The following is a 13,096-nucleotide window of genomic DNA, read 5'->3' as shown; positions in this document are numbered from 1 at the left end:
CCTTCTGAAATCAATTAATTTATTAAACGGATGGACACACAGTAGACGGGACAGAAGTAGTAAACTGGGTAACAGAAGGATAGGGGAACAGTATTGTTATACTTAGTCTACAGCTATTAAAAAATATGCTTCATAGAGTCTACAAATGTACTGAATGACTGAATCTCTAATACCACAAGACTTCTTTTGAGACTAAGAAGGGACAGACACTGTTGGGGACAATTTTTATTTGCTATTCTCAGAGACAAAATTTTTTTCACAGCAGTAGGAATCATTGTAAAATGGATCTATCAAGCTACATTTCAAGTTGGATCACGTGATCAGTATTCAACCTATCTTGCCTGCAGTCAGAAACTGTTTCCTAGTAAAGTGTACTTGAGGGAAGGAACAAGACATCAGTCTGAAAACAAGGCTACTGAAACAATGTCAGAGAATGCCTGATCTTTAAACAAAACACAGCTGATGTGTCAAAAACTAGTTTCCAGATAGGCTTTCTTAAAAATGAAAAATAATAAAAAAGTAGGCAAAAAGTTGCCCACTAAGGTAATAATTACAGAAATAAAACTTATGAATTAATGTCACATGCAAATCCCACACTGTTTTAAAATATGAATTTTCCCCACATCACCCCTTCTCTCTAAGTCACTGTACATCTGTGCCTGTGTCACAGATGTGGGATAGTTCACAAAGTTTCTGGGCTTCTATTATTCAACATGCCAAAGCATTTTAGTGTGCAGCTCAATGAATGCTCTTGATTATGGCATGAATCATAGCGGATCTCCTCCAGTGACTTTCAGTACAGAGGGAAAAACTGAAAAACCAAAGTGTCAGCCACTGTAAGGAATATTTACATTAATGGAACTTCAAGATCACAAAACCAGACATGTTCAGTGGTACATTCTTCTACAGGTTACATATATAGCCATTTGTTCATGTTTCCTTTGACAATGATCTCACAAAACGAGACAGTAGATGAGTACCGAGATTAAGCAGCCCATGCACCTATTTTAGAAAAATATTTTGTTGTGTCTGCATCTCCAGGTATCCATTTTTAAAACTGTATTTCCCCCCCCCCCCAAGGTAGCAATTCAAACAGAAGAATATACAGGTCCATTAAATTATGTATTAGGTGCACTACTTTGCAATCTTGGGTTAGAGTGCATTGCACAGGACAATTTAGTATATCAGAATTATTCTCCATCATTGTGCTCTCAGAAATCACAGAGCATGCTATTTCAGTGGACTCCATATGATGTCCTAAACCCCTTATTCAGTAGTAGAAGTAGTGTTTTTATTTGTTCATAAGGTTAGGGGGGAAAAAAAAAGAAAAAAAGAGCTATTTCCTTACTCGTTCATATTCATCCTTGGCTTTACTAAGCATTTCCAGGATGTCAATGGGCCTGTTTTCATTGCAGCCATTGGTTCTGCTGGGACTTTTTCTGTCCTGGGAAACTTGCTGTGATCTCTGAGCTTCTTGTTCTACCACTCTGTAACAGGAAAGGAGAAACAGGATTTAAAAATTTTATCTGGAGTTAACATCTTGCAAAAAGCAGTAAAGAAAAACATACTGCCAGCATATTAACACATTTTGTTCCGCCTGTGCAAAAAACTAACACATAGTTGACCAAAGTTACACAAGTTTTCATTTGCTACAAGGTTTATACAAGTCAAACGGTCTGTACGATTTATCTCCAATCCAGACAGCACTGGTCTGTCTCTCACAAAGTTTGCCTACAGTAAACACTACCTCTGTAAAACTGTCCTATTTAGACATTTCTAAAATAAAATACATGAACACTCAAGCATGTGTTATACAAAGAGCACACGTATTATACCACAGACTGAGCAAAATACATTTTTTACTCTTTACTTCCTAACATGCATTTTTTCCATATTTAGCCAAATCGAGCCATGTTATTCAACAAAATCAATTACAAAACAGTTCTAATTTAGGATGAAGCCTACCATTATACAACAAAACAAAGACAGTGGGAAAGAAAAGAGCTGGCTTACACCAGATATCTCTGGAGTCAGTCTGCAAGGAGGCTTAAAGCAAGTTACCCCTTACTCCCCCACTTAAGGCTCTGGAAAGAAGGGCAAACCATTTTCTTCTCTAGCTGCCCTGTAGTCATTCCAATTACCTGCAGGTCTACAACATGTCTTTTCCTCTGGCCTTTGGCGCCTATGGTTCATTCACTACCTGCCTCAAGTGTCAAAAAATTTCAGTTTAAAAGACAGTTAAGATATGCAAGAAGATGATGCGTCCCTAGTACATTTCATTAATGAAAGTAAAAGCATCATATATTTCTACTCCTAATCCATACGCAGTTCACAAGATATACATGGCTGTGCAATGCGCTAAAGCTTATCCTCTTGAAATAAACACACACCAGCCTGTAATCCCTTCTTTTTTAAGCCTGCATTAATCAAATATGTTAAGAAAAAACAAGCACTGTAAACAGGGCAGAGCTCTGGAGCTGGCATGTCACTTGAGAATTCTCATGCTGTGGAACTGATGGCTGATGGGGAAGCCAAGAGGTGCCATCATAACAATCACAGAAAGTGTCAATCATTCCAGCCTCCAGTTTCTTTGGGTCAGTTAGGATTCAGAAGTAATTCTAGATTTTATAGACTGTAGAGTAATTAGATATTTATATGCACCTCTGTGTTGCCATTTCTGAGGAAAAAAAATAGTTCAAGTCTTGGAAGTTTCTTCCCAGTTTTCTAGCAACCAAGCCTCTCTACTTCACTAGAGTTTAGATGTGTTTATTTGAAGAAGGGTTAGACTTGGCTTGTAACAATTCAATGCTGCTTTCGAAATTACTTTGGAAATTTTTAATCATACAAGCCACTTATTTAACCAGCTTCTCATTATTAGTACAGCTTTCTCTGGAAGCAAGCAAGCATTCAGCTGCAAACGTAACTCAGAATAGGGAGGCCAATCTACACTCTGTCTGACAATTTCTAAGAACTGCAGCATGTGCTCATTTGGATGAAGCAGCTCAATACTGTGCAAATGTTTCTATGGTGACACCCTAGAAGAACATTTTGTTCTAGCACCCTACACGGTCATACAGTCCTGACTTAGGACTTGCCTAAACTCAACTCCGAAACTAGGGATGAGAAAGGGCAAGGTAAAAGAACCAGAATACTTTGCTGAGATTTTAAGTGTCAGCATAATTGTATGAGAAAAAACAGATACTTTAGTTAAAGGGAAAATTCTGGACAGCTCAAGTCATGTATGTGCTGCCTGACAGGTGAAGCAAAGGCTTCAGTCTTGGGACCCTCCTTCTGCTCTTAACTAGTTGGTCAGAAGGTTTCAACAGAACATCTTCCCATTAGAATAGTACTAATTGGTCTCATAGCAAAACATCTTCAAGGAGTACATCCATTTCACAGAAATGTTTCACAAAGATTTCTGAAAAACACTTCATAATATTCTTCTATTGTCCATTATGAAGTATTTGTTACCTTTTTAAAAGTCTACTTTTTTTTTTTTGAAGAATAACAATTAAATTATCTTCTCATGTAGATAACTCTCTAATAGCTCTTCCTCTATCTTCTGTCTTGCACAGGTTACATTCAGATGGTGGTGATGGGGTAACTGTGAAACAGTATATTCCCAAAACTCTGAGATACTCTCCCACTTCTAGCTTGTTGCCTGTATCTCAGAAGCCAGTTTGGGTCTGACTGTTGAAACAGGGTAAAACAAGCCTATAAACTAATCTAAAAATACCCTCCCTACAAATTTACATGTCAGAATTCAATAGTTTCACAAAGATTTGAAAAACTGTACTTTCTGTTCTACTTCTAGAAAGCTCATCCCTCAAACATCTTGACTTAACTTGACCCAAATTAATTCCTTCTACAGTTAGCAGTTTGATGACTCCCATAACATTTTTTCATTTCAGAAAATTCTAGAATTCTTTTTTACCAAAAAAAAAAAAAATCTGTAAATCAAATACCTTTGCTGGAGAAAAAAAGTCAACTAATGCAAATCTGTACACTGAGCATGCTCTGTGTGCAATCCAGGATTAGATCTTTTTTTAAGCAAGGCCTGCTGCTTCTTTCCATTATATCAGATAGTGGAAGAGGCACACATTCCTTCAGGGACACAGTAGCTGCTGTGACAGTTTGCTTAAGAATATCTGCAGTTATAGCATTGAAAATATACCTGGCACAACCTCACAGAAGGGAGGGTGGGGAGCAGGGAGAGAATGTGAGAAGTGAAGTCTGTGATTACAAAGCCCACAAACACTAATTTACTTTTCTTTTGAAAGATAAGCCACCAAAATATAAATGGATGGCCTGCAATCTTGTTAACTCAGTCTGGCACAATAAGGTCAAGTGAAACAGCAGGAAAGAGAATGCAAATCTCCTTGAAACCTTTTATGGTTATGTTTTTGAAGCTCTGAGGTGCTATAAAGGCAGTACTCTTTCCTATCAGTGATACAAAAAAAACCCCACCTAAATGAAAGGGTGGCAATCCACATTTCCACCCAAGACAAAGACAAAAACTATGGAAAAAAATTAATACTCATGGAAGACAATGTAAATATTTATTTCAAAATATACTGAACTAAGCCTGATGGAGCCTGCTACCATGTGCTGAAATGCAGCTTTCCTTCTCTAAGATGCAATTTTATTTTCTTTTTTAAATTAAAAAGTATGCTTTAAGTTTTCTTAAATACATCTTTCATCCCAGGATGAAATAATTCCTGCAGTTTCATCCTCCTTGTAGAGAAGGACATATAAGTACCAGCATTTTCACTTTTCTTCTGGCTGCCTTCTACCTATTTTGGCGGAGAAAAAGCTTGTTGTTTGTGGAAATGGATGTCAGCAAAATAGTATCAATCCGCTTCTCATCAAGTTTGTAACAGCAGCCTCAGAAGTGCAGCTTTTGCATCCTATAGTAATGTGCAACTACAATTCCTTCATTTCATTTTCCCCAATATGAATCTTTAGATACTCAGAAGCTATAAGGCATGTGGTGCCAAATAAAGTGTGATTTCATTCTACAGTGCTTTTTCAACAAATAAAAGTAAATATACTTACACTAAATACCTTTATTGGTATAAAAATAGCTTCTGCAAATACTTTTGTTACCCCCAAACCAATACACAATTTTAAAGGAAAAAAAAACACCTAGAAGTATTCGGACATTCCATAATCTAATAACAATGAAAGGCATTATGAAAAAAACCACTCAGATAATGAAAGACATTACTAGCAGTACTTTGGCTAGCAAAGATCACTTATACCTTTATTACCAAGTTAATGGCAGCAAAGACTAAAAATCATACTAAAGTGAGGTCCCAGCCAGCTCAGCAAAATTTAACTGTCTGTATTCTGCAAATATCCAATCAATAAATCTTTTTTATGTGCATATTTGATTTTTCTAGTTTCACTTGCGTAACTCTGAAGTGACAAAGCTCAATACATGTTCCCCAAAGTCTGCTTGATATGTTGACTCTAGTTTCAGTTTCAAAGATACTTTTAATCCACAATCATTCCAAGACCTACCATAAAAAATTCCAACATTTAAAAAATACATTTCAGCTTTTTGACCTTCCAAAATAATTTGTAATCTCAGAAACTTTCTAGGGTGCTGAGATGCTACAATTACAAGAGTGTGTGAATATCTGCACCATAAACAGGGGCGAAGCAATGCCAACTTTGGCACTTCTGCCTCTGCGTGTTAATAAAGCTGCAATACAAGCATCAGGGACCCAAGAAAAGGCAGGCTACAGTAGTTTACAAAGGAGATGACAATAAAGCTTAGATTATTCCCAGACCAACTGTAAATGAACCTACTGGGTTACAGTTATTTCCAGAACATTAAAGAATCCAGCAAAAACAGTAGACATGCTTTATGGACTGCTGAGCCATGGCTAGACTGGTCTGTTACCTGAATACACTTTTAAAGATCCCTGAAGTATCTATAGCCCATGATTTGTGCTATAGTGACTAGACTAGTTTAATACCAAATGAACTCAAGTTTTGCTATATGACACTTAGATCTGCAGTGTAGCTGTGCGTGACAGAAGAAGAACATGGTAAAGTTTGAGGAGTTCAGCTCTCTCCCATACTGCAAACATTAATCATGGTTTCACATTAAAAGGTGCATTAAAAAAAGAAAACCTTGCCCTTCTGATGCTCTGTTTATAAAGTGGAGAGGCAACAGACATTTTTTTGTTTTGGTAACAATTTCTGAAAGTCAGTTTCACACAATTGTTTTCCATTAATCCTTATATTTGTACAAGCCAAATAACAGCAAAAAGTCCAACACAGCTGGGGGGTGTGGGGTGGCGGGGAGCAGGAAATGGGAACCATATAGGGTTATCAGGATGAGAGAAAAGAAAAATCATAATTTAGAAAGAGATCATGATATCAAAGTCTGTCATTTGTGTTGCCACATGGCTTCTGTGGGGAAAAGCCAAAATAACCCAAAGCAAAAGCCCCAGAACAAAAAATTAGAATTCAGCTTAAAATGTCTACACTATGACTAGTTTCCATATAATTAAGTTTTGCCAGTCTTCAAGATGTCCTGACTTGCCAGACATGACATGCTGATTAAGGCATGCAATAGAAAAGAAAGTTCAGGAAAGTAGAGTGTGGTGGTGAAGAAAAGCAAAGCAGAGAACAAGGGATGAGAAGATATCCTGTGCAGTACATCTGCATTTTGCAATTTTGCATTTTTGCCAGTGTAACTACCCTGTCACACACTTTAAGCTCCTTCCTTTCATAAGAACACTGAAGATTTGCCTAAGTTAATTCTGTTCCTTTTCTATTAGTAAAAAGTCTTGGCTTAATCCGCAAGGCACCTTGCCTGAAGGAGCAGAAAGGTGCAAGAATACCTTCCAATCACAACATGTTTTAAAGACTTTAAGCCACGTTGCCAACTCAACCAGTTTCAGCCTTCTTTGACCTCTGTTGTTCACTCAAACTTCTGTACTCTAGTCTGAAGCCCTCCTCAGCTATGGCAGTGCAACCATCTACAGTACAGATAGGCTGCATTGCCACAGCCATAGAAGCTGAAACAAATTAACAAAACCATGTTATTGCAAACACAGTCTTTTAAGGTTTCTTTAAATTGAGATCACTTCAGAAATTCTCCTTCTGCATGACATCTCTAGGAGCCGTTGGAACTATAAAATAAGAGCAAGTGGCATGGCAGCTTTATAAACCAACTTTATTGCCAAAGCGGGGAAAAAAAAGAAGGAAAGAAAAAAAAAAAATCCAGAAATTAGCAACAACAAGCTCCTATTATTTCATAGTTTTGCTTACTCTCCTAACATCACTTTAATTCTTCTATAAGACTCTACCTACTTCTCCCACTATTCTCCAATCTCTTCACTTTAGTCAAGAATAATAACTAATCCTTTAAAAAAACCAAAACCAACACAAACCCACACAAAAACCAGCCCACCACCAAACAAACTACAACACCAACCAAAAAAATGTGGCCATCATTTATTTGATACACTTTCTGCATCAGAGCATCTTTTCCCAGCATCCCTATACAAAATAAAATATAAAGTAATAAACAGTGTTCATACTTGCTTTCTTTGGAGAATGCCAACTAATACTTCAACTGATTTTTTTACCACTTAACTGAAAATTTTAATGCTGTAGTTTTTTAAAAAACAAAAGCAACATTTTGATTACTAAAAAACCCTGTATCGGCAAGGACATTGTATTTTTCTATTTAAGGAGAGTGAGGAAAAAAAACAAACACATTTAATAGGTTCAATTTTTTTTTTCTGTATTGCATACAAGAGTTACAGAATAAGACCACAGTACTTACTTAGCCATGAGCTTTGCTATTCGATGACAGTCATTCTTGTCGTAAAACCAGATACTGTAAATAGACACTTGAAAATAAGAAAAAAGGCAAGTGTAAGACAAAGGTTTAAAAAAAAAAAAGAAATCAAATCAATAGGAAAAAGGCAAAAAAAAGCAGTCCATTAGATCTGCAACATATGAATTACCATCAATTTCTACTCAAGTATTCTGTGTGTGACTGACTACTATTTATAAATAAATCAGAAATAGCACATGTGCAAACACAAACACAACTTCAGTCAGATTAAATGCAAGAACTACAAAATTTTGGTACTGTTTGTAAATAAAAGTGGCAGGAAAATGAAGTTTTAACTACCAGATGCCTTCTCACTACAGTTGCAACCTTCTGTTTTGAATTACTGACTTTACCATTTAAACTAGGCTAAAGAATAACCCTATTTTTTTTAAACAATCATTTTTAAACTTGTCAATTTTTGAAGGTCAACAAAAATATTGAAGTTTGAATTACAGTATGATGGTTCAGTCAGAGGCTCTCTGGAAGGTTCCCTCCCCAAATGCTTTCCGTAAGAGAAGTAATTGTATAGGAAGGAAGCAGTACCAAAGCTCCGATCACACTGTCACATCCATGGAGCAGCTTAAAACTAGATTGATATTGAACCCTACTCATTGAAGCTATCAAGGACAAAGCAATGAGGGTAAAAGGGTTCCAGCTCAGCAAGACACTAAGCCCCATTCTGGCTTTCAGAATAAGTAAAGTTGCACTGAAACCTGGCAGAGTTAGAGCCTGATCACTGAGCTGAAAGATACTCCATCAGAGGGAGAAACTTTGTCAGTAGTGCCATGTACTATTTCTTCATCAGCCATCCCACTTCAAAGAGGCCATTCTTACCCACACACAGACTCATCTCCTTACTGTCTCCACAGCTGTTGCCAACACAACAAATCTGCAGAACTCTTTTCAGAACTGTATTTAATCCAACCCACAAAGCAGGTTCACCTATGAAGTCTGTCAATGCATAGCGTGCAAGTACATCAAAGGCAATTGGACACTTTACATGTTACCATTAAAATACTTTCATTTCTGAAAAGACACTTTTAGTCTTTTAAAACTGATCTTTATACTGCAGTTCATGCCAATGTTTTTATGAAGTTGAAATCACTAACCGATTATAAAAAAATATGACTTAAAGTGAAGGAAAGGAATGTTTAAAAAAAAAAAAAACACAACCTTTTCCAGCCAGATGTAGATTTTTATTTCAAAGTGAAATTCTTCCCTCCCCCTGCCTCTTTTTTTTCCCCTCCTCAAAACACTCAAACATCTCAACCAAAGCCCACTGAAAATTATTTCAAGCCATGGCAAAGAGGGCAATTATTTACCAAACTTTTTTTCTAGACCTTCCAGTTATCCTAGGTGTACTGTATTGGACCAAAACCCTAAAAAAGTCATGCCCACACCTCATTTCTATAACAATATCCTAAGACAAACTGAAGTTGTACTTCACTTTTTTTTATTTTATTAAATAACAACTATGTTCATTTGGGTGTTTGTTTCTTTAGAGGTTACAGCTTAAGTAATAGACAACAAAGCTTTTCAAGTCATAAAGAAATCAATACAGCACAATTCAAGGAACTTTCTTCTTACAAAAGACATAAGCCAATAAAAAAAGCATTTCATACGTGTAGCCAATGCTTATGAAATATTTATTAATATTTACAGTTTAATACAACTGGATTGTCTACTGCATAGAAACCTGAAAATGTTTCCAGTCTGAGCTACTTCTTTAGTCATGTAGCATACTTTAACGCTGAAGAAAAGCTCTTTCCCTTCCCTGACTTCATTATCAGACAAACTGCCAAGAGAAGAAAGCTTCTTCAAAAGCATACTTGCTGAAGAAATGAAGATAAGGAACCTATAATGATATCTTAATGGGACAAATGATAAAAGTCACACTCAATTCTGCCAGAAACAGGCCTACACAAGACCAGAAGTAGATCCAAATCTCAGTTTAGTACACAGAGTATCAGGCTTTTTTCCACTTTGTACTACTGGCAAGCAATCACAGGGAGTCACTGCAAAACATTAACAGTATTACAAAGATGTAAAGCAGATTATGAACAAGTAAACTTGGGCATTAACTTAGATATGGTCCAACAGGCTGGAATGTTTACCTTCCTCTTTTCAAAAGAGGACTTATTTATACTATCAGTTCAGCTCCCTTGCCCCAGAAGTATGCGCGCGTGTCCCAATTGCATTACTATATTTGATGTATTTCCTACATGCATGCAACATTAGCTATGAACATCCTTTTATTAAAAACAGAGTTGGTACCCACCAGTTCTTTTCAAATCTGTGATCTTTTTACTACATCCAGCATAAACATTAGCTGAATGTTCATGTGTCTAATGGCATATCTTTCTACTGCAGTTCTTTTAAGAGTTTCATCCAACAGAGGCCACTAAATTAGGTGACTCATTTTTCCATCTTGTTCAACACTTTCCATCCAGCTTTTCTACACTGAATGCTGGGCAGCATCTTCAGTAATCGAGTAGAAGCAGTTTGTCATCATCAGCAGCAATATCTTTCAGTTGGATTCATACTACATTTTGACACACACGAAGTCATGAGTAACCCGTATCACGGACAAATCAGGTTTCATAAAATTAAAAGAAGTCATCAACTGTCTTCATCTACATTCTTCTCTGACATACGTAATTTTTATTAGAAACACTGACCCACAAATATTTATCTAAACACGTAACACTCAACTTCTCTCCAAACTTCACTGGATCAATCATGAAAACTTGATTGAAATTGCTATGGGAAAACAAAGAAATTCTGAGAAAACGAAAGCATTATGGAAGCCTTCCGGCTCAAAGCTAATAGCTGGATGACAGCAAAATGAAGATCTTGGTCTCTTCAACACTGTGCTCCCATTGCTTCATGGGGCAGTCAGCTCACTGTTCCAACGCTGCCCAGTTAGCAGATCTGAATTAAGAGTGGGGATAGCAAAGTGCCACAACTTCAGTTTTCATTTAAGTAAGCAGCAAGAAGCAGTGTCACCACCCTTACATGCCCACAACTTTGCTGTTAACTCTTTCTACCCCTATCCACCCCTCTCCCTTATGTCAGCTGAATCCATTTTAGTCCAGACCAGTTCCTTGATACTGTTGGCACATCAGCTTCACGAACATGCCATCTAGCACAAGAGAGAGGGCAGAAACAAGAAGCTGGGGGCAGCACAGGAAGGCAAAACTGTCAAAACGTTCATGAAACCATAGCCTGAGAATGCTATGCCAGAAGAAGTGTACATGGGACTCATCAACACTGCCAGTTTCAGAGATTCCAGACACTATCACTCTCTTGCCTCAGGCAGTTTAGCCATTTGTGCAGATAGAGCTTCATCTTATTCAAAAAGATGATCTGTTTAAAAGTTACCTTAACTAGTTAGAAGAACTGATAGAAGGGAGAGAAAAGTATTATTTTACGGTTCCAATTTAGATGTTGCTATACAATGAAGCAGAACAACTGGAAGTGGAGGACCATAACCTTTCAAACTCTCTCTGGAAAGAAAGGACTCGTATTTTGAAGCCCACCCTATAAGGTAATCATGGAAATCAACTTAACCCGATCTCACTCCCACAAAGAAAAGCACATATATACATCATTTATATATGCTATATGCATAATTTTACACTTCAGAGGTTAAGGGAAAAGCACATAAAGCAATCTCTCTCAAAGCTCATATTCCTTCCAGCAGCAAGGTCAGCTGAAATGCCACCTCTCCTCAGTCAATCTGCTCTAGTATCTTCTTCACCAAGATTCCTCATTCAGTATTCATATTTTCCTCAATTTAAATATTAGCTTGCCATATAGATTTATAAGTCATTATAATTAATAAAATGTTCCTCCCTTTCTTATTGTTTTGAATATCTAAGGCCATTTCACAAATACAGTTCACAGCACAATCACACAAGCAGTTGCACTGGAGTAATTCAGCAGGTGGCAATCAGCATCCAAGATCAGGAACTCTTCAAACTGCCATCTGACAAAGTATAGCGTGGAATGAGAGGGATTACTACTTTGCCTCACCGAACCAGAGCAGAAAACCCCTTCCAGTTAAAGTGCCATTTTTCAGGTCAAACAAATTATTTTTAGAATGTCTTAACAGCTTTCAATGGTGCCTCCCCTCCCCCTAGCTTGCATCACTGCTTCTGCTATAAAGGTATCAAGAACAGACTCCTTTCTTATCACAGACTAAACCACTGGGTTAATGCGCTTGCTGGAGCGCCATTCAGCTTCGGCGATCAGAGAGATATGTTATACTTAATGCACTGCCAGCCAGGAACTAAGGTGATAATGAGAGACTTTACTTACCAGTAAAGATGCCCTGTTTTGAAACCAGTCAGGAGCTCTTTCAAAGAATTTTAAAAGCCACTTGAAATAATGCAACTCATTTTACTTTTGCTGTTCTGAATACAAGTTTGTTTAATTAATGATAATACAACGAGCCCGGAAGACAGCACTTTGGAACTGAGTTTTCCACTTAAACCTGTAAACCTCTCCAAAATCCATTATTTTTGTTTTACTAACTCTTACCCTTGGACAGGAATAAAAAGCAAGCAAGAAAAAAAACCCAAAACACCCACACAAAACAAGGACCATTTATTTTAATGCCCAAGTTTTACGCTTAGCATCTGTCTTTTCAGCACCATGGAAATCAATCTGCCTGACCTCCCAAGTGAACTAGCTTGGATTAAAAAGCCTTTTAATCAAGACCAACACCGCCGATACAGAGGGAAAGTTATAAACGAGAAAGACTTAGAAGAATACTTCTTGCAGACTTTAAGAGGTAAGTTGGCTGTTGCTTAAAACTTTGACGAATTTTCCTCTATTATTAAGCAAATTATCAACTATCAGCTCCAAATTCTCACATTAGAGATTGAAAGAAAGTACTGAACTTTCAGATTGGACTATTATTACTGTTACTGGCAGAACTGTATGCATTTTTTTTTTTTTTAACAGAGTTTAACATACTTCTCCCAAAATACAGACAGGAGGAAATAGGCTTAGGTTCATTAAAGAAAAAAGGTCAATGGGATTCAGTGCTTCATGAACAAATATTCTGAATAATCTAAAGAATGTGCACGCATCCAGAGGGAAAGTTAGAAAAGGATCAAATGTACCCGGCAACACATATTCCAGATTAAGTAATAATAAAGAGCACATTAAGTATGAAGTATAATCTAAAAAAAAAAATTCTACCTTTAAGAGCAATTCTAAATTAAAAAT

At 36.9% G+C, this 13,096-nt stretch overlaps 1 protein-coding gene across 1 annotated transcript in view; it reads right to left on the bottom strand.

The window, feature by feature from the left end:
• Nucleotides 1-13,096, bottom strand: part of DCP1A (decapping mRNA 1A) — a 39,052-nt gene that overhangs the window by 18,615 nt on the left and 7,341 nt on the right. The window contains exons 4-5 of the mRNA XM_082322088.1: nucleotides 7,808-7,874; nucleotides 1,349-1,487 (exon numbers count right to left, since the gene is read on the bottom strand). Of these exons, the coding sequence (XP_082178214.1) occupies nucleotides 1,349-1,487; nucleotides 7,808-7,874 (206 nt within the window). The remainder of the gene's footprint in view (nucleotides 1-1,348; nucleotides 1,488-7,807; nucleotides 7,875-13,096) is intronic.

The sequence above is a fragment of the Platalea leucorodia genome, assembly GCF_965183815.1.
Source record: "Platalea leucorodia genome assembly, chromosome: 9".
In the NCBI taxonomy this organism is placed as follows: domain Eukaryota; kingdom Metazoa; phylum Chordata; class Aves; order Pelecaniformes; family Threskiornithidae; genus Platalea; species Platalea leucorodia.
Note: the sequence above shows the minus strand (reverse complement) of the source record. Positions and strands in the feature narration are given on the sequence as shown.